The following is a 22535-nucleotide window of genomic DNA, read 5'->3' as shown; positions in this document are numbered from 1 at the left end:
GACATAGGCCAGCTCCTGGCAACACCATTCAGCGTGCACGCCACCATTCACCTGACATTTGCTTGAATATACCGTATTCCCGCTAATAAATGTGACTACCATAAATACTCTATGGTTGCGACCATGACATATTGTAATGCATTATAGTACTTACAGTACTCTTCTCTCTACTCTTCTCTTGCTATGGTATAGTTCAAAAACACTATACATCAACACTTTAGCATCTAAGAATACTACAGTTTTCTTTAGTAAGTAATAAAATATAGGCTACCACAGTATTTTTTCACATGGGCTGGCAGTTTATTACTGCAATTAATCCACAATAAATTAAAATTCACTTAATAATGCTACAAGTACATGCTTTGATCGTTGAATGTTTCATTTTAAGATAAGAGGTAATGATAAATGGTTCTATCACCTGTCAAATGCCTATTTAACAATTACATTTAGTCCTACTATTACTATCATTGATGGTGTAATTTTTAGGTTATTGTTCCTGTTGCCTAACATTTTTTGCACCATCGCCACTGATTCGAAGCTGTAAAGGGTTTACATTTATTTGCGTTGATCCACGATAACCACAAAACATTGTGCTTTTGTAAAATAAAGAAAGCCAAAAGGATGCATGTAGCGAGTCCGCCAAAGTAAACAGTCCTAAACGTTCCCAGCTTCTCTCTCAGCCTGGCTTGTGTCGCTCGCAAGTCAGCGCAGGTCCTCCTGGCTGACTGGAAGGTTTGGGTCCGTGGCAGCTCGTGTGGAGTCCGTCTCTTCTCCCCCATTGTGCCTTCCTCTGGTGCTTATATCCTCTCTCCGCGCCCTTACTGGAACAAGACACAGGTGTTGATCGTCTGTAATTACTCCATTCACTTACCGCTCGTCTCCCGGCTCTCTCTCCTGCTGCACACCTCGCTACACCACGCTCCCCTCGCCACAATGCATTTCTGCCATCTGTGAACTGTTTCTCTCCGTTCGCAGAAGCGCTTCGGGTGATAAGATGTTATGCGAGTCATGTTGTACTTTTTATGCTGCCATTTATGGTATTTTCAACTATACTATACACTATAATCTAAAATAAACTATAATATATACTAGACACTATAATCCCTGAACCTTCTAAAGAGCAACACAGTGCAGTGCTTTTAAGTGGTCAGAACAGTTTTACAAAACATATTTTGGATTTAACGCCTGTTATAAACTCAGAGATGAGGATTCGGACGGCAACTAAATTCCCGCACGACCTTGGTGTTTGTCAAAAAACAGTAGGTAATTCGGCCTGGGATTTTTCCGCGGGTGGTGGGAGAAAAACACAGACATTCTGGATTCGGATGGCAATAAAATCACCCCCGTAAATGGTGAAAATATCTTACATCCCTATGAGAAACAATTTAATTTGAATTTACAAATAATTGTAATCATTTTATAAAATCCAAATTAATCACACAATTATTTATTTGACAATTTATAAAACAATTATTTATTTGACTATTAATCATCAGACAAATGTATAATCTTGACATTGAGCCCTAGTTATCTCTGCATTGGTTATTTTGTAATAGTCTCAGTTTATTCACTATTATCAAAAACACAATCAACAGCCAGCTCAAATCTCTTTACTTGCTGTGAAGTTTACTGGTATGTAGGCAATAACTTTTTTTAATCTACTTTTATTTCCTGTAGTGTTTTTCTTTTTTAACCACACCACACAAACAACATATTCTCATGTGAAAAACAACTTTATCTGCCTGTTCTGCCATCACATAAACATGGACTCCTGGAGATTTTAGTTGGGGCCAGACCGTAACTAGCTGTCTGGGATTTAGATTTTTTTGTAGTCCAATAGAATGAGCAATAGCTGCTTGTTCTGCTTGGGTAAAAGGCTAACAGACCTTGTTCTAAAAAGTCACGCACAACAGCAACACAGCAATTCGCTTTTTAGGAAGTCCAGGGCACCTGTCTCAGATGTAAAAAGGCCCGGAACATCAAGTCATATTATTTTCACTCTACCCACAATCATAGCATGTTTCCAGTAAAAGGCCTCCATATTTAAACAATATGAAATTTTAGAATTAGCTAAATGGCCTAGCTGTCATTCTCATGAAACTGCATGCATATATTAAAGTATCGGGCCCGATACTAAGCTTATGTACTCGTACTTGTACTCGTAAAAATGCACCGATACCTCATGTGACATAACTGAGAAATTTGTAGTGAAATTTGCTTTGAAAGTTTGTGAAAAGCACATAAAATTGTTTATTTTTCATAATTTGTTTAAGGTGGAGTTGTTTGAAATTAAGAAGCTATTCTATTTTTATTGGTTTCGCTGTGTCGTGCTCTACGTTTCGGAACGCAAGTGACAATATAAAAATATAATATAAAATTGTACTGTGGACTGTATACCGAGGTATTATCGTACAGTGAGATTTTGATATTGTTCATCCCTAAAATTCATATTACTCCCCAGACGAAATGCTGCTAAAAATGTAGTCAGCGTAGTATTCAGTGTACACAATGTGCTAATATATTTAGCAAAATGTATGCAAATATAGTTTCTGTTGTCTGTCCCGCTAAAATCCATTCAAATAGTTTGACATCACGGATTTGTTTGGAACTATTGAGGGCTTCATGAACCACTGACCACACGGCGGCGAGATCGAGTGTCGCAACTCCATGATGCCACCTCATAACACCTGCCACATTTATAATCTGATATCTAGAGATCAGCTGTTTACACTGACTGCACGTTAATTTATTTGTTGTAAATATTGTCATTTTTTTTAATAATGCATGCATACTGTATGGCATAACCTAGAATATAAATAAGAGGAAGTGGCCGTGTCTATCGATGCGACAAAGTTGAGAATTGTTTAATTTATGCAAATGATGAGCGACTTTTGGCAGGCAGCGACCAATGGGTGTAAAGCAGTGGAGCTGACATCATCTGTCTTTCATCAGTTATTGCAGTGTTTGTTTATAACTGTTACTAATGTAGGCTACACATAGGCTTGCCAACTTTTTCACTATTAAAAATGGGACAAAATTTGACCTGTGCAGCAGTGCTAATTAACATATGCATGACGTCATTGCGCCGTATTTGCGTAAATGGTTACATATAGTACTGTACAGTATTTTAACATTTTAGCACAACTAAATGCACAAGAAAGCCATTCTCATTGACATATTTTCCATTTCTGTTTACAGACATTAATCAATAAAATAGTAGGCTATGCGTCCGTCTGCGTATCAAACTATGTGCATATGTACAGACAAACTACATTTCATGTTGTTATGCGCTTTTCTGTAAAAAGTTTGTTAACACCACAACACTTTGTGTGTGTGTGTGCACGTGCGAGTGTGCGTGACGCGGAGGTCAAGTCAACTTTATTTATATAGCGCTTTTTACAGTTTTCATTGTTACAAAGCAGCTGTACATGTACAAGTTATACAAAATATTATTTTTTATACAAGAAAAAAAAATGAACACACACAGAATACAGACACGCACACAGGTTCATACACTCCCACATGCATAAAGCACAACTCCACACGCACAGAGCACAATATACACGCGTACTGACATACGCAAGTGTCCTGAATCAAGGATCAAGCCAGAGGACAGTGCCACACCGGCTGCCCTCTCAAATAACAACACTTTCTCCCACAGCCCACTAATATCAGGATGGGGTGGAGGAACAGGTCTACTTATCCCTAACGACTGGAAATTCAAACAACTGGCACCCTCATGTGACAACATCTCCTTCGAGTCACATGCTGTTACTGTCATCCACCCTGTTAAAACTCATGTTGTAGTTATCAATCGTCCCCCAGGTCAGCTTGGACATTTCTTGGAGGAGTTGGATACGCGTCTGTCATCCTTCCCCGAGGATAGTACTCCTCTGGTGGTACTTGGAGACTTCAACATCCACCTTGAAAAACCACAGGCTGCCGACTTCAACAACCTGACTGCATCGTTTGACCTCAAGGTAGTTCCCACTTCAGCAACCCATAAGTCTGGTAATCAACTAGATCTAATCTACACGCGCTACTGCTCCACTCATCACTCCCAGGTCACCCCACTGCACACGTCGGATCATTTCCTCATCACTCTTGATCTCGACCTAACTTCTCCAGACACTACACATGCTTCCCCACTGGTCACATTACGAACACTCTCTCCCTCCCGCTTATCCTCTGCGGTCTCCGCCACGCTCCCTCCCTCTGAACAGCTCTCCCTCTTTCCGCCTGACGATCCGACTGTTTCTGCACACATTTCAGCATGCCTGAGCGACATTTCGCTCTGGATGAAGGACCATCACCTGCAGCTGAACCTTGCAAAAACAATCAGAACTGCTTGTAATCCCGGCCGACACAAAGATTTATCACAATCTCTCCATTCAACTGGGCTCATCAACCATCACATCTTCCAGAACGGCCAAAAACCTGGGAGGGGTGATCGATGATCAGCTAAACTTCACAGATCAAGTTGCAAGCACCACTCGGTCCTGTAGATTCATCCTCTACAATATTAGGAAAATTACACCTTTCCTATCCAAGCATGCTACGCAAGTGCGAGTCCAGGTTCTTGTTCTGTCCAGACTGGACTATTGCAATGTGCTACTAGCTGGACTTCCTGCTTGCACAACAAAACCTCTACAGATGATCCAGAATGCAGCGGCAAGAGTGATCTTCAGGGAACCGAAGAGAGCACACGTCACTCCTCTCTTCATTAAATTACATTGGCTCCCTATAGTCGCTCGCATCAAATTCAAGACTCTGCTCCTGACCCACAAGACCATCACTGGTTCGGCACCCCCTTATCTTCATTCGCTAATGCAGACTTATGTACCCGCCAGATCCCTACGCTCTGCAAAGGAACGACGTCTTGTGGTGCCATCCCAAAAAGGTAAAAAATCGCTCTCACATCCTTCTCTTCTCTGCTACAAGATCAGCAGATTCTGTGGCCATCTTTAAGAATCGGCTGAAAACACATCTCTTCCATCAGCACCTGACCTGATCTCTTTTCTACTCTTTCTATATAAAAAACCAACTTAGCTCTGTATACTGTGGTAAGCGTTGTGAGAACAGTTTTATTGCACTTATGCTTTTTGTTGTCCTTATGTTGTTCCAATTGCTTCTATTGTTTACCTCATTTGTAAGTCGCTTTGTATAAAAGCGTCTGCTAAATGACTAAATGTAAATGTAAGCTCAAACACACACACACACAGCGTGGTTATCTCAGAGAAGTAAACATTTAAGATAAAAGAAAGAAACACAGGTCAAATATTAGACAGAGAATAAATTCCTATATTTAATAATAAATAAATTAAGCAGAATGTTACATTTTAAAGTTATATTAATAAATATGAAAACTTTAAATTCTAAAGTTGATGTCAGCAGCCCCCCCGGTCAGGCAAACAGTGCAAAACAGTTTACAAACGGAGGTCTGAGGGAGCGTGCGACAGATGCATGCTTTGCAGATTCAGAAACAAAGAAGCATTTTCTTAATGTAAACTGATGCGCGTCAGGGGGCTGTGATTACATGACAAGTGTCGGTAATATTATTCTCAAGTGTCTTGAACACCACTGCTGCTGCTGTTGCTTCAATCCGCTGAGCAGTCAATAAGCGGGACATGGGAAGTCACGTATGGGACAAATCAGGCAGGCTCAATATACGGGACGTCCCGGCTAATACAGGACGGTTGGCAACCGTAGCTAACAGGACTTCTAACAGTGAGTACTTGCACTGCTCCTAACTAGTTTAACGTTAGCTTACCGTCCGTCTCATTGTCTTCATTTGTTGTCTCGCTAGTTTTAGGAAAAATGTACTCGGCTTAGTACATTTGGCCGTGTCAGTTTCAAGAGCTTTTTTTATCTGACCTTTTCAGCATCGCTTTTGCGCTTTCTATTATCCATTGTTTTCCCTCGCATGGCATATCTCCTACAACTGATGTTTTTTTAACAAGGTGCCGCTGTCGGTGGAGTCAAAAGATAATTACATCATCATTAACCTGCAGGCTGTACTCTGCGAATGGGGCTGTGAGAAAATAATAAATAAAAAGAGAGGGGCTGTAGTAAAATAATAAAAGAATGGTGCTGCTGTTGCAGGCAGCCTAAGGACAGCATGTCACTGTAAAACTTTGCTGTAGTTTTTGCAGCAGGTTTGCCAATAATTTACTGTAGTTTGAATTACTACTTAATATACTTTCCAATTAGTACTGTTTTCAATTACTTTAATCAAAATGAAAACACTTTGACTTTTGAGATTCAAAATGAGCAAGAAGAGACTGGCATTAGCACAGCAACGCTGCAAAAAATGACATTCTTCCTAAGCATTATTCTCTTTGTTTTCTGTAAAAATATTTAAAACTTCTTAAATTATGATACATTTACATAACAAGAAAAGTGACCCAAGATATTTAGTCTTGTTTTATGAAAGAAAAATATACAAACTGGGTAAGTTTATGCCTAAAACAAAATTGTACATTAAATCTACAGTAAGTTACTGGCAAACCAGTTTTACAGTGTATATTTTAACCCAGTGGCATGACAACACCGGCCCTCACGGCCAAAAAAAACAGCCCAGCCCACCGGGAATTCTCCAGGTCTTCCTGATTAGTCAATACGGGCCTGTAATGACGTCATTACGCAATGACATCACAACGTAATTTAGCAACTTTTAGCAACAAATTGAACTGCCTTTAGCAGTTTTTCCTGAAAATGAGTTGGCATTATAAAACAAACCTGACGGAGAAAACAAAGGCGGCAGTTTGTTTATTTCTTTTTAGTGTCCGCTTTGTGAAAGACGAGGCAGACAAAATAAGACAACGGAGGTTCAGCTGGTTTTATGCAAAAATCTTATATAAGAGCGCGATCATGCAGCAACAACACTTGTAAGATATATCTACAAATAAATCATTTGAAATAAGGTTTTGGTGTANTGGCGCCTCTTCTCGACCTGGTGTGCTTCTCGAGGAGAAGACCCACGGAGTTGTGCGATCGGGTCCGTGCTGTCCTTCCTACAAGAGAGACTCGAGACTAACCTCTCCCCCTCCACACTGAAAGTGTATGTAGCCGCCATTGCTGCTCATCACAACCTAGTTGCTGGGAAGTCTCTAGGACAGCACGACCTGGTCATTAGATTCCTAAGGGGTGTGAGGAGGCGTAACCCGCCTCGTCCGCACTCCATACCCTCTTGGGACCTGGATGTAGCCCTGTCAGGTCTCACCAGGCCCCCCTTCGAGCCCCTAGGGCAGGGCAGGACCGCTAGATGCGTCTGTCCGGACCTCAAAGATTTTTGACATAATAAATAAATGAACGCCTAACATTATTTTCTAATGCAATCAAATTTATACCAGGCACATCAAGGTCCGCTCAGTAGCAGTTTGGGTCCTACGGCGCCACGGACAGTTAACATATGCGCACTGTTGCTACTTGCTAGTTCAGACGCGGTTGAGTGAAGAGAGTCGAGACAGACTCACTGCACAGCGCGCACACAGATGTAACAGTCAGTGACTGAAAAACAATGTCCTTTTCAAAAGTTAGAAAAGTTGACGCCGAAAACCATGTTTTCTGAGATGAATGGGTCGAGAAATTTGCATTTATTCTTCCTGCATCGACATGCACGAGACCGGTTTGTCTCATTTGCACGGAGTCTGTTGCGATTGTCAAAATTGGAAACCTTAAACAGCATTATGAAATTAGACGTGGACACTTTGAAGAAACTTATCCGCAGCAGTCCGAGGTAAGGACACGCAAAATATATTAGCTCAAAGCCCAGTAGGAGCGATCTACACGGGTCCTCCCTCCCTCACTCACTTACCGCCCAACAACCAAAGAATACAGTGGATCTTAGGAAAACATAAAAAGCCCTTTACTGATGGGAAAAAAAGTAAAAGAGTGCATGGAGGCTTCTGTGAAACACTTTTAGAAGGAAAATAAAGACATGAACTAAAAGAAAATATTAAACAACCCCCCCTTTCAGCTGCAACAGCCTCAAGAAGAGCTGAAATGTTATCAGAGGATGATCAGTCAAAACTTGATGCTGCTATTTGTTAATCTCAGTTCAGCAGAAAACAACACTTTAGTTTTCTTTTAAAGTTGTTCATGTTGAAATGAATGTATGTTCAGTGCAGGTTTGGAGATTAGGGCATTTTGCACATGTTCCTTCATTATATTGTTGTCAGACATCGTTATGCCATCGTATAGATATAAAAAAAACATCTATTCATATTTTTAGACGTATTTTTAAAAAAACTCAAGCTGGAGGCTCATCTACAGTATTTTTAAATTTACATGTGAAACGTACATCCATGCATGTGACGTGACAGTGTGACCGTACAATTTTTTGTAAAGATATAATATACAGGACAGAACTGAGTTAAGTGTATTGGTCCGGCACTCTACAACCATGCAAGTTTCTCATGTGGCCCATTGGTAAAATTAATTGCCCACCCCTAATCTAGAGTCTCGCTGGTTCGCTGCTTACGATTAAGGACCCAGGATGTCTCAAGTTGCACCCTTACGCCCCCTAACTCCTTGAATTCTCGGCCCCAGGCTCGTGCTAATGGTTCCTGCATTGGTCATTATCTCGGAGGCCAGGTGGTGAACTTACAGGCGCTCCCCACTGGGGAGGAAGACCCAACCCCGTCCGTGTTGTGTCCAGTACGCGCGCTGCGCCTCTACTTAGACCGCACACAGAGTTTCAGGAGCTCGGATCAGCTCTTTGTCTGTTTCGGAGGTCAGCAACAGGGGAGAGCTGTCTCCAAGCAGAGGTTGGCCCACTGGATTGTGGACGCTGTCAAGGCAGTTTACCAATCCCTAAATCGCCCGTGCCCCCTAGGAGTGAGGGCCCACTCCACCCGGGGTGTTGCCTCCTCTTGGGCCTTGGCACGGGGGGCCTCTCTCGCAGACATTTGCAGAGCTGCGGGTTGGGCTACACCCAACACCTTCGCGAGGTTTTACAACCTCCGCGTAGAGCCGGTGTCAGCCCGCGTCCTGCATGGCCACATGTAGGACCGGCAACTGGTAGGGTGTACGCCTGTTCGGTTCTTTTCCCCCTCTCTCGAGTGGGTCAGTATACCGATTCAGCCTCCATTCTTTCCCCACTGGGCGAAGAACAGGCACTCCATCCATCACTAAGCAAGCACCCTCTGGGGCGGGCTGGGCAGAGCAGCCCTGCCCCTTAGGCCGGGTATCTCCGGAGTTATTCGCAACATAGCTCTAACCGGACCTAGTGCTACCAGACGTTGCAACTCCCCAGTAGGGCGGTTCCGTCTGATGTATCCTCATGCTGGTTCCCACCTTGGTAACCCATGACCTCCCCGGGTGGACCTCCACCTCGCGGTTTTCTCTTCAGCCGCACTTTCTTCCCATGAGTTCTTCCCCATCGGTGAGACCATGTTGGTATCTCCACTATTCTCCTCCCTGCGGTAGGAAGTGGTCTCTGTAGCGCATCCCCCACTTGAGGAAGTAGCGCTTACCCAGTGCCTTACGGTTCCGGGCGGCTTCTCGCTGTTAGAGAAACAAGGCCGCCGCCTGTGAGGCCGAAGGTAGGGGCCTTCCCACCTTTCAAGAAAGCTCTGGGACCCCCTACCTACCCACTGGTAGGTTACAATTTCGCGGTAGCGTTCACGGCTGACACGCCCAGGCCAGTCACCGTCGCTTCGTTGAGATTGTGACAGGGCACAGTGTTATGGCGTTTTCCATTGGAACCCCATCTGTCGGTTCGACACAACGTCGAGAGACCGACAGAAAGGGAACGTCTCGGTTACGTTTGTAACCTCGGTTCCCTGATGGAGGGAACGAGACGTTGTGTCCTCTTGCCACAACACGTGCTGTCCTCTGCAGCAGTCGTGAGAGGTCTCAGGCTCCTCAGAACTAAGGTGAATGAATGATGCACGCCGTCTCCCTTTTATACCCGGATGTCCGGGGCGGAGTCCGGCATGCAAATTTCATTTGGCAATTTTCATTGGCCTTTTCTAAGTAGTCGGAAGCGATTGGTTCTCAGGGACGAACCCCATCTGTCGGTTCGACACAACGTCTCGTTCCCTCCATCAGGGAACCGAGGTTACAAACGTAACCGAGACGTTTTCCAGAAGACAAAGTAATAACAATTTACACCAATGAGTGTAATCTTGGGCTCGAGTTTTAGTGTAAGGTGTTCACTTCTTTGAGCATCACTGTTTAAATGTTTGTGGCTAATATAGTCACTGCTGGACAGGGGTAAAAAATGCAGAAGATGCTGAAAATGCAAATATTATGCAGGACCTGTATGATCTTTCTGACGATCAGTGGACAGTCCAGGACAAACAAACTCAGGATAAAATTAAAAACAAACCTTTATTTTCAAAATACTTGCCCTTCTTAAATGTTCAACATTTTCCAGAGTCTGCAGTGTATGTAAACTTTTGACCACTATATATACGTACAGTATATACAAACAAACTATGTGTAAAATATGTAAAAAAGTGTAAGAATAGTTTAAAATCTCAAGCCTATCTTCTGGTTTGTCTGTCAGATCACTGGATTGCAGCATTCAGAATCAGTTCCAGGGTTTATTGTGAAAAGGTAGATGAACAGGTGAGGGTGGATCTACAATAAAAAAAGTAATTAAAGAAACAATTAGCATGACATGTCTTGACTTATGCATCGTAGCAAACTACGCCATATAATGCTATGGCAATATATTCATATACATAAATATATTAATATATAATAATTTATCATCAGCCTTACAGCAACATAATGTCAGAAAAAAAATTAAGGGTACACGGATGGACGTACTACAGCTTAAGATATTCACCAAAACTGCAATTTCAATAATATAAACTGAGGTAAATGCGCCGAGCGCGTTCTCTTAGCCCAGCCAGTTTAGGTCTAAATAAGCTCAATAACCATGGAAACATGACATTTACTTATAAAATAGTGTCTATAGCTAATTAAGTTAATAATTATCTTTAAAGAAACTGGTACTCACAATCATTCAAAGACGAACACTAATCACACATTTGTTATTGCTCACGTTTACTAAACATGTGCCTCACCTCGCGCCTCTCTAATGATTGATAGGCGCGTGTCTTTATGTTGCGTGTACTTTGACATATGTTAATTTTACCACTGTTATTCACATAACAACATAAAGTACTAAGTAAAAACACTTACCTTGTAGTTTGTATTACATTCCACACAAATTCTGTGTCTGTCATGGCTCTGCTTCCTTAGTCATGTTTTTCTTGGTCCTGTAGCAGAGCCATGACAAAGTCTTTGGTTATGTGTGGAGAGAAACATATTATTGTCCGTTTGACAATAATATACGTTCTCTCCAGTGTCTTGTCATTGGCCCCATTCCTCTTGTTTCCTCGTTATCTTTCCCTAAGTGTTTGATTACCCACACCTGCCCCGTGTCGTTATCCCTCGTTTGTCTTCCCTTTAAATACCCTCTTGTTTCTTTGTCTTGTGCTCGTGGATTGTACTGTGTATTATGTGCTGTCGTGCGTTGTTCTGGTGTGTTCGTGGTGTTGCTACCCGTGGTCCTGTTCCTTGTCCTGTTCGTGTTTTGTGAGTTTTGTTCATTGTATTATTTTAAGACGTTTGGTTGTGTCTTTTAGTTTAGTTCTACTGTTCTTGTTTTCATTTTGCCCCCTCGTGGGAAGTCTTTTGTTTTCTGTTTGTTTCTTAGTTTAGTTCCTGTTTTGATACCCCCTCGTGGGTTTTTCCTTTGTTTTGTTGATTTAATAAATATATCTTTGTTAACCCCTTCACTGCTGCCTGCATTTGGGTTCTTCCCCTGCCAAATCCTGACAGATCCGCTGTGTCCGTTTAAACTTGAAAACGCAGAGTGGATAGGTAACAAATGTGATTTGGTGGGTTGTTTTGGTTTCACCTTGATACCTCGACTGTATAGTTAGAAAAGACAGTATCAGAAAGGATACTTTTATCGGCACAAACAGAGCACAAACGATTGAGCCTATTTTAGACGAGTTTGGAGCATGTCGGGGGGCTGATGACGTCATCGCCCATATTTCAATATCTAATATAAAAAAAACTGAAGCAGCACACACAAAATGTTTTACGGCACAACCCAGCACAAACAGAGTACAAACGATTGAGCCTATTGTGGATGAGTTTGGAGCATGTCGGGGGGCTGATGACGTCATCGCCTATAATTCAATGTCTAATATTTAAAAAACCGAAGCAGCACAAACGAAATTTTTCGCGCCACAAACCAGCACAAACGGAGCACAAACTACAGTTACCAGCTAACAGTTACACTGTAACAAAAATATATGGGTGGCAATTGACAACAAGGGATCATAATATGCATCAATATAGTTTACATTTTTATTTAAGTTAAATTAAGTTACCATTCATCCTTTGTGTAATTTGCCCGCTTTGGGTGGAGATAAAAGGCCGGTGGATTGGGCGGCAGCAAGGACATTTTTTCCAGTGAAGCGACAGGACACCGCAGATTCTCCGGCTGCGCAAATATAAATCCCCGTAGACTTTCTTAATTTCTTTCGCCGGCTTCTTTGTGGTTTTTTTGTGCATTCGTTGAAAGACAGCATTGCATACTTCTGCCTGTTTTCGTCATGGCAGATGATAAATGATTCGGGCTTCAGTTGACAATTACCTTCTTGTTAAATTTCTGGTTCCTTACGAACACTAAATTTCTTTCTGTGTTTTGGATCACCAGTAAAATCAAATCATAAATAGGTTGGATGTTGTGAGAGAATTCTTCTGCAGATCTGGGAGCACAAAAACAAGACACAGAGAGGCATCAAGCTTTTAACTCATTTATTCTAGAAACTACAAGTCTTTATATACGGTGCCAAAAGACATCTGGCAGGTTTCATATGTCCAGGGGTTCACAGAATGACCAAATAAGGTATAGCAGTTCGGACAAAGAATGTTTAGCTTAGAAGGAATCCCCTCCTCCCAGGAATAGCCAGAAGGAATCCCTTCCTCCTACCCTCCTACTATATAGTCAGCAATGTAAAGTGATCTTAACAACTTCACAATTCTTTATTTAGTGGGCTTGTATTCATTTATGTGGAAATTAAATCTAACAGGTGCCCTCTTTAAGTCATTTATGACTTACCATTTAATTTTCCGCATCCATGATAAACAGTAAAAGTAAAAATGCTAAATAATAAAGAAAATTCCTAATCTAAGGCGGTTGGAGCAGATGTTTTAGCTCTGTCCTTACATGCCATCTGGATTTGTGGTCATCTTATCTTCTGGTCTTGCCTGAGCAACATGGTAACCTTTCATAATCACACTTGTACATGATTTTAATGCACGGCGAATCATAGCCATAATACAGGGCCATAAGCAAAGCAAAACCAGAATGCATATAATTATAACGATTAAAATCAGCCAATGTTCGATTTTACTGAACAGGCTGGAAAAACTCAAACTCCAGTCCCATTCTTCTCCATTCCTCTCTCGGCTGGTCATCTCAGCAACTGCTCTGATGATGTTCTTAATTCCTTGATCAATATAATGCCCATCCGCATCATTATCTGGAACATAAGTACAACAACTATCGCCAACAATAACACATACACCACCTTGAGAGGCTGTTAGCTGGTCTAGTACCAGTCTATTTTGTAATGTCATTAATCTCAAACCTCTCAGTTCTTCTTTTATGTGATCAAATATTCTTGTGGTGTCATTCATAAATTTAATCAATTCATATCTGGTTATTTCAACCTCAATTTGTAAACCAGATACCCCAACACCTGGAATAATCGATTCCCAAAATGTTTCCCATCCTGTCAATAATCTATGCTCTTTAGGCACTGGGTTTGATCTAGCAATGGCTGGTGTTTTACCTCTATCAGCCAACTCTCTTTTCATTCTGCTCAATTTTGATTGACTTCCAACTATTATTATTGTGTTTGCTGGTTCTACCAAAGCACACCTTCCTGTCTAATTTCTTGGCAGTGTTGTGTACACTCTGTCCACACAACCACCACCAATCAGCAGATATTCTTGTGCCTTTGTCTGAAGGCACGAGCGGGTGGCTGTGAATATTTGGCCTACAATATTCCAAGCAATAATTTTTGGCTGTGGAATTAGCTCGTCTCCAAGTTAACTGTGTGTTCATCATACCCAATCCTAACCCATCTTGGGCTTTACACTGAATTTTATTTATCTGTGGATTTCCATCCATGTATGCCAATAGGCAATTTAAACAGCATCCTCCAGCCGTCGAGGTATTCCACACATCCTTAAGCGCGATTTTTACTTCTGCGTAGGAGCGTACGTACGTAGACAACGCCGTCGTGAACATTTATGGTTCTGCGTTGAGAGTATGCGTCGTACTGCAATTACACCGCCGAAACGCTTGGTGGCTCTTTGTGTTTTCACGGGTTTGCTCTTCTTCGCCGATGTTTTGTGTGTATGCTAGTGTTTGCAAACGACAATGGAAGCTGATCGCATCTTAATGGAGTTGGAGCTGATCGAAACAGAAAAATGTGTAATCCGTTATATTATTAACCTTACTTTCATGTTAGAAGTTAAACAGATGTTATATTAAACTTAGTTTTGTCCACTTTTTGGATTTTTATGTGTGTTCATTTAGATATTGTTGAAAAAAGTATACTTTTCAAAGGGGTGTACTCATTTACGCAGAGCACTGTATATACATAGATGTCAAAACTGTGTATTGAAATGATACCCTGATAGAATATCATATTTTGTCATGGACAACTCACCCTATTAATTGTTTAGTTAAAAATGAAACGAAATGCAACCAAGATCTGGAAGTGTCACAATTTTGTTCTTTATTTGCAAAAGAGTCAAAGAACAGAATATGTAAAAGTGCAAACTATGTATAGATGAGTATACAATGCAATATTAACACAAATATAAAACTTTCAAAAAACTAGTAACAATAAAAGGTAAAACAAAACTATAAAGCCAATAAAGTGCAAAAGATCGTGCACAGTGTTTATAAAGTGCGAATTTCTTCATGTCTTTTGCTGACACTCTTCCAAAACAACGTTAGAGGAAATCTCTCTCCAAGAATTCGCCGCCATCTGACAGTCTTTATAGTCCGCCGAAGAGGATGCATGCATTTCCGAACCTCTTCAATCAGACGCTCAGTACTTGGTCGATGTCGATGCTCGCCATGTTGTTCTTTTGTGGACTCTGAACTTGCCGGAAGAAGACGCCAGAAATGCGTAGAAGGAAGTACGATGCTGCCAAACCGACCAATCACAGCGCTTGCGGTCCGCGTTGAGTTGACGCGTTGTTACATTTTTGGAGAGGTGCGCGTCAGGCTACGGCGTAGGTTACGGCGTAGGTCCTACGCAGAACCATAAATTGGCCATTACAGTGTGACAATGGGATCTGTCCTAGTTCATTTTCTCCCTCAGTCTCTCGCTCTACACACCATAGTCCCTTTGGCATGGCTGTTACTGTCCCCATAGGAGATACAACTTGCAGGACAGTATCCATACTCATGATGAACTTATCTGTACTATTATCAGGATTGAAACATTGTACCGGAAAGCGCCATTTCTGACGTCTAGAAGCAGCATAACTGCAGACAATACACAATCTACATGGTATTCAAACTTCGGCACCTTTACATCCAGTCTAGTAGAGTGGGAACTATGTGGTAATAAAGTACATACATAACAATTACCTTTCATGTCACTTGTCTTTACGGTGTAATTAGCCAATCTCCACCACATGTTTGTGGCATATGAATGTGGTGGATCGTCATGGTCTAACCATGAATCATCTTGATATATTAATTTAATTGCTTGTGCACCAGCCAGGATCAATACCAGAAATATGACTGACATATTGGACAATTTAGACCCAAATGTGTAACAGGGGAACCTTCAGAGGTGATCGGGAAGCTATAAATGGGGCAAAATTTGCCCAGGCCCTATGTTCAGCCGACAGGTGGCCCCCTCACCCACTAAAAGAGCAAGGATCTTCTGTCTGGCGCAAGCCCTCTCACCAGTGCCCTGTTACACACTTTGGGCAGGCTTCTTAGGCCATAAAGTGTCAATTGGTGATGCGGATGTTGGCAGATGCTTCAGCCTGGATGCGTGAATCCACTGCGGTTGATGATCCGTAAGCACTCCAGTTCTCGTTACTGCGATAACTACAGCTGGGCCCAGGTATCTCGGATCCCCCACGGCGACTGGTTTCAGACTCCGAATCAGCACCTGTTGGCCTGGAATGAAATTATGGGTGGGCTTATTTGACGGAATAGGGAGAGAAAGAGAAACATCAGCACACACAGAATTCAGTTTATCAATAAGGGAAATCACGTGGTCATCCAGGATCACCTCCATGTCTCTTACGGAAGAAACGCCTGCGCGACCTTTGACCCAAGGGGTCGGGAAAGGTCTATCCATCAAAATCTCAAATGGTGAGTATTTTGTCATTGAGGATGGGATGCCAACTGCTGCTGACCAACTTTATGGAGATGCAGATTTCATTTTCCAACAGGACTTGGCACCTGCACACAGTGCCAAAGCTACCAGTACCTGGTTTAAGGACCATGGTATCCCTGTTCTTAATTGGCCAGCAAACTCGCCTGACCTTAACCCCATAGAAAATCTATGGGGTATTGTGAAGAGGAAGATGCGATATGCCAGACCCAACAATGCAGAAGAGCTGAAGGCCACTATCAGAGCAACCTGGGCTCTCATAACACCTGAGCAGTGCCACAGACTGATCGACTCCATGCCACGCCGCATTGCTGCAGTAATTCAGGCAAAAGGAGCCCCAACTAAGTATTGAGTGCTGTACATGCTCATACTTTTCATGTTCATACTTTTCAGTTGGCCAAGATTTCTAAAAATCCTTTCTTTGTATTGGTCTTAAGTAATATTCTAATTTTCTGAGATACTGAATTTGGGATTTTCATTAGTTGTCAGTTATAATCATTCAAATTAAAAGAAATAAACATTTGAAATATATCAGTCTGTGTGTAATGAATGAATATAATATACAAGTTTCACTTTTTGAATGGAATTAGTGAAATAATTTTTTGACGATATTCTAATTATATGACCAGCACCTGTATGTAGATATAAACATCTTATTCTAAGGTATTAGAAACATAACGGTTCATTATTCAAGGTCTTTATACACCTCTGAAGAAATAGTTTTGTATTATATTGCATTTCTGTCAATAGATCCTCCTAAAAATGCCATATTGTTCCTTTAAAGTAATATAGTCATCTGGTTTTAGCCATGTTTCTGTCAAACAGAGCATGTCTATTTTATGATCTGTTATCATATCGTTAACAAAAAGTGCTTTATTAGAGAGAGATCTAATATTTAGCAGTCCGAGTCGTAACAGTTGATTATCTGTATTTTGTTCATGTTTAGTTTGTTTAACGTTTATTAAATTACTTTCAAGAGGTTTACGCATTATTTTGTTTGCTAATCCGGGGGACAGACACAGTCTCTGTTTTGTGGTGTTTGGGAGAAGGGGTTATCGCATTTACAGTGAAAGTCTTTTGTTTTTCCAGTCAGCAGTTTACAAACACACCCAAACACACCCCGCCCTGCAGCTCATATAACACTGATTCCTTTCAGCCCTTTACCAGAGTCATTTATGTATTTCACTCATTTCACCAATGACACGTCTCCAGTGTGCATTCTATTTCACAATGGAGTGATGAATATTTAAACACATTGCATCAGATTAACTGATAACAATCACTCATCGACTCTTTTTCGTTCATGCAGAAACACATGATGCATCCTTCATTTGAATTGATCTTCTTAACAAATGAGTCTTAAACAAAACAGTCCAAAACAAATCAGGTGTCTGATAGATGGAACAAATCATCCATGCCAATAGAGTTGTGAACTCAGGTGACCCAAAACATCTTTTAAAGATCTGTTGTCTGATCTTAATCAGTTTCTGCTTATAAAATGTTGTTATTTGGTCTCTGGGTTTAAATTGTCTATATGAAAGTGTCTTTATTCTGAAGTCATAACTCAAAACATGATGAGAGTGATTGTCAGGGTTCAGAAGAAATGTGTTGAAGAAATCAAACATTCTGTCAGTCTTTAATTGTCTTTACATCGATATTCTGTGAGTCTTTCATGATTTAAATCAATCCAGCAAACCTTAAAAATGATCAAATAAAATATGGTTTCTTTTTATGCATCTGGTGGTTTCTAGGTACCAAAACAGGTAAGATCCTCATTTCCATGTCCAATTTGGAATTAATTTAATGTCCGTGACACCAGATTTGATTTGTAAAAAAGTATTTTATATAAGACGTTCTATGAGGTCCCATGATGTTCTATAGAACCACTTCGCAATATACAAACACTGGTCAAGTAGCACTTCCGGTTTCATTTTTTATTTATTTATTTTAAATCTTACATACATAAATCATTAAGATATTTGTTTAACATTTTAAATCAGTCATAAATAATCTGTTGGTTGTAGTTTGTTCAAATATTGGAATAGTGGAACAGGAAGTTCTTCTAGACCAGCGTTAAACCAGTGTTGTTTTAAGTGGTTTAAACATTGAGTGATTACATCATGAGGGTGGAGAGAGTGACAGTCAAATGTCCAGAGGGATGTACTGATGTATAGCTAGAAGAGTGAAGAAGAGAGGAGTGAAATCTTCATGTGTAAGTTCTGCTCATAACCCAGAAGAAACTCAATTCTCTTCTCTTCTCCTTTCTCATATTCCTTTTGTTCAGCAGAGACATGGACAAACTCATTCATCTGATCTTACTCTCTGGTGAGTACACCTCACATCATCATCTCAACATCATACATGCTGTCAGTCATTCTTCATGCAAATCTTTAACACCACTTATCAAATGTTAAGAAATAAAAGCCTAACAGCTTCATTTAATTAATTTCTTTTTTTTTCAACAGGTCTTGTTTCAATTCAGGGCAACATAGGCATTTCAGAAGGTAAAAAATCTTTACATACTTCGCACACAAATGTAGAATAATGTGAAGTTGTGATCTTTGTTTTGAACGTTTTGAAATGATTTTCCTGGGTGTTTAATGTAGACGTGCACTTTCAGAAAGATTTAACATTGGGTTTGAGGTCAATGTAAAGACACACTGTTCCCTTTCTGTCGGTCTCTCAACATTGTGTCGAACTGACAGATGGGGTTTGCCTTGAGAACCTATCATCTTCTGACTATTTGGAAAAGGCCAATGAAATTGGCGAATGAAATTTGCATGTGGACTCCGCCCCGGATATCCGGGTATAAAAGGAAGACGGCGTGCTCATTCATTCACCTTTTGTTCTTTGGAGGCTTTGTTTAAGATGATTGTTTCTGAAGAGTTATATTGCTGGAACCTTACGATGTGGTGCAGCGGACTGTCCCTTCCTGTAGTGACTTCCCCTGGGCGTCTCGGCAGTTCCGGAGGTGTTTGAGTTTTTTCCTTTTTTATATCTAAAAGAGCAAATTTCTCCAGCGCGGCATGTCCCGCTGTTGTCGTGGGTGCAACGCGCTTATCGAGGAGGGGGACGGACACGATGTCTGTCTCAAGTGTTTGGGTCTCCGGCACGCTGAGGCAGCATTTGTGGATATGTCATGTCCGCACTGCGGGCGAATGGCGATTAAGACATTGCGGTCATGGGTAGCTGTTTTCTTTTTGGAAGCAGCAGCCACCTCGTCAGCTTACCGTCCTAGAACCGCAGCGGCTACGGCCCTGCCGTCCCTGACGGCGAGCGGCGGGGGTGATTTGGGGAGCTCCGTGAGTGGCAAACCGTCAGCCACAGGCTCGCGAACCACTCGCGCCCCATCTCGCTCGTCTGACCGTCCCCCAGGAGACGGTCCCACCCCGTCTTGTTCCTCTGCCACATACTCGGAAGTACGTGACGATGATGAGATGTCGCTTGCAGTATCGGAGAGCGACTTATTGGCATCCGATCCCGACGATTCCTCGGAGCTCCCTCCCCCGGGGGGTCGAGCCCAGGATGAGGCGGACATTGAGATGTCAACCATGCTCTCCCGGGCCACCGCGAGCATTGGACTGCGAGCACCGCCTCTTCCCCAACGCTCACGGCTGGATACGTGGTACCCGGTCCCGCTTTTCCCGGAAGTGCATGAGGAGCTCAGTAAGACGTGGAACGCCCCCTTTTCGGCTCGTTTCCGTCAGACCAGCTCTGTCGCTCTCACTTCCCTCGATGGTGGGGCGGTCAGGGGCTATGTCGACATCCCCCGGGTGGAACGTGCCGTCGCGGTACACCTGTGCCCGCAGACGGCCGTCACCTGGAGGGGCCGGCCTAGACTCCCGTCCAAGGCGTGTAAGTTTTCAGCATCTCTGGTGTCGAAGGCTTACGCTGCTGCAGGCCAGGCTGCCTCCTCCCTCCAAGCCATGGCCATCCTGCAAGTCCACCAGGCCAAGGCCAACGTTGAAGGAGTTCCACGAGGGGAGGACCGACCCAGCGCTAATGCAGCAACTCCGCACCGCCACCGATCTCGCCCTACGGGCGACTAAGGTGACCGCGCGGGCCCTGGGTCGGGCGATGTCCACTGTGGTGGTCCAGGAGAGACACCTCTGGCTCAACCTTGTGCAGATGTGGGACGCTGAGAAAGTTTGCTTTCTCGACGCACCCATCTCGCAGGGGGGGCTGTTTGGTGATACCGTCGAGAACTGCTGGGAGAAGTCCTCGACGGTGAAGAAGCAGACGGAGGCCATTAAGCACATCCTGCCACACCGCGACGCGGCGCCTTCCAGCCTTCGAGATCCCGTGCGGCGTCTGCTTCCCAGCAGCCTCGGTTCTCCTCGGCGCCGGCTCCGGATCCAGCGCCCCCTAGGCAGGTGGCCTCCCGGAAGAAGACATCGAGGAGGAGACCACTGCCCCGTCAGCAGCTGCCGCGGAAGCAGAAGCGGCCCTGATGAGAGGACCCCAGGGAGATCGAGTACACCATCGGGCCCGCCCTCAGCCATTCCATCGCTGGGCGGCCAGATTGGGACGCTTCCTGCCCCGTCTCAGCATCTGCTGGGCCCCTCAGGGGGCCTAGCGCCCACATACTCACAAAAAGAGTTTCCTCTCTCTCTGGGTCAGAATTACAGCCGCTCTCACCCTCTACACGGCGGTGGTCGGCAACTCGACGTTGTGTCAGGGCAAGACACAACGTCGAGCACACTCAGCAGCCCTCAGCACTCTCAGTCAGATGGTGCGTTGAGCTGCGTTATCGCCAGGCAGGTAAGTCAGCAGAGCTGACCTCCTCCCCGGGCTCCCCCCAGCGAGGGATCCACACTGCCCACCATTGAACCACCCCCCGGGTTGACGATGAAGCAGATCGAACCCCTAGTCCCCCTGTCTCGGTTCCTGGGAGCCTGGCTACAGCTTCCCAGGCCGTCACGGTGGCTAGAAAGGACGATCCATCTCGGCCACACGATCCAATTCACCAGACACCCGCCCAAGTTTCGGGGCATCCACTCTACCTCAGTCAGAGGCGAGGATGCTCCCGTGCTTCGGGGCTCTCTTGTGCTTCTGGATCTACGTACCCTGAACAGACACTTACACAAGCTGCCGTTCAGGATGCTTACGCAGAGGCGCATCCTGGCGTCTGTCAGACGTCAGGATTGGTTCATGGCAATCGACCTGAAGGACGCGTACTTTCATGTCTCCATTCTCCCTCGTCATCGGCCGTTCCTACGGTTCGCTTTCGAGGGGCGGGCATATCAGTACAGGGTCCTACCCTTCGGTCTGTCCCTGTCCCCACGAGTCTTCACGAAGGTCGTGGAGATGCCATCGCTCCCCTCAGGGAGAGAGGACTGAACTATCTCTACGACTGGCTCATCTTGGCACACTCGCAAGATCTGTTGTGTACACACAGGGACCTGGTGCTCCGGTATCTAGACCGTTTGGGGCTACAGGTCAACTGGGAAAAGAGCAAGCTCTCCCCCGTGCAGAGCATGTCCTTTCTCGGCATGGAACTCGACTCTGTCTCCATGACAGCGCGACTGACTAGAGAGCGCGCTCAGTCGGTGTTGAACTGCCTGAAACACTTCAGGCAGTCAGCAGTCCCCCTGAAACAATTTCAGTGGCTCCTGGGACACATGGAATCCTCGGCGTGGGTGGTCCCCCTCGGGTTGATGGACATGCGACCGCTCCAACACTGGCTACAGAGTCGGGTTCCCTGGAGAGTGTGGCACACCGGCAGCAGGCTTATGGTCATCACGCCTTTCTGCCGGCGCACCCTGACCCCCTGGTCCTCAATGACCTTTTTGTGGACGGGAGTCCCCCTAGGGCAGGTCTCGAGGCACGTTGTGGTGATGACGGATGCCTCCTTGCAGGGTTGGGGTGCCATGTGCAACGGGCACGCAGTGTCGGGGCGGTGGACAGGCCCCCGCCTGCGTTGGCATATCAACTGCTTAGAGTTGTTGGCTGTGCTACTTGCACTGAGGAGGCTGCAGCCCCTGCTGACTGCTGGTCCAGTCAGACAGCACAACTGCCGTAGCGTATATCAATCGCCAGCGTGGCATACGCTCACGGCAGCTAACACAACTCGCCCGGCACCTGCTCCTTTGGAGTCAGCAAGTGACAACATCCTTGCGGGCC

General features: G+C 43.8%; 2 protein-coding genes across 2 annotated transcripts in view; both read left to right on the top strand.

Annotated features, from left to right (window-relative positions):
- LOC130557097 (uncharacterized) overlaps positions 1 to 22535 on the top strand; it is a 236932-nt gene that overhangs the window by 14048 nt on the left and 200349 nt on the right. The gene's annotated exons all lie outside the window — the stretch shown is intronic.
- Positions 18595 to 22535, top strand: part of LOC130554795 (uncharacterized) — a 50863-nt gene continuing 46922 nt past the window's right edge. Inside the window, exons 1-3 of the mRNA XM_057334693.1 lie at positions 18595 to 18624; positions 18697 to 18737; positions 18878 to 18916. Of these exons, the coding sequence (XP_057190676.1) occupies positions 18704 to 18737; positions 18878 to 18916 (73 nt within the window). The 5' untranslated portion in view covers positions 18595 to 18624; positions 18697 to 18703. The remainder of the gene's footprint in view (positions 18625 to 18696; positions 18738 to 18877; positions 18917 to 22535) is intronic.

Source organism: Triplophysa rosa, linkage group LG1 (assembly GCF_024868665.1).
Source record: "Triplophysa rosa linkage group LG1, Trosa_1v2, whole genome shotgun sequence".
Lineage (NCBI taxonomy): Eukaryota > Metazoa > Chordata > Actinopteri > Cypriniformes > Nemacheilidae > Triplophysa > Triplophysa rosa.
This window is presented reverse-complemented; position numbering and strand designations above follow the sequence as displayed.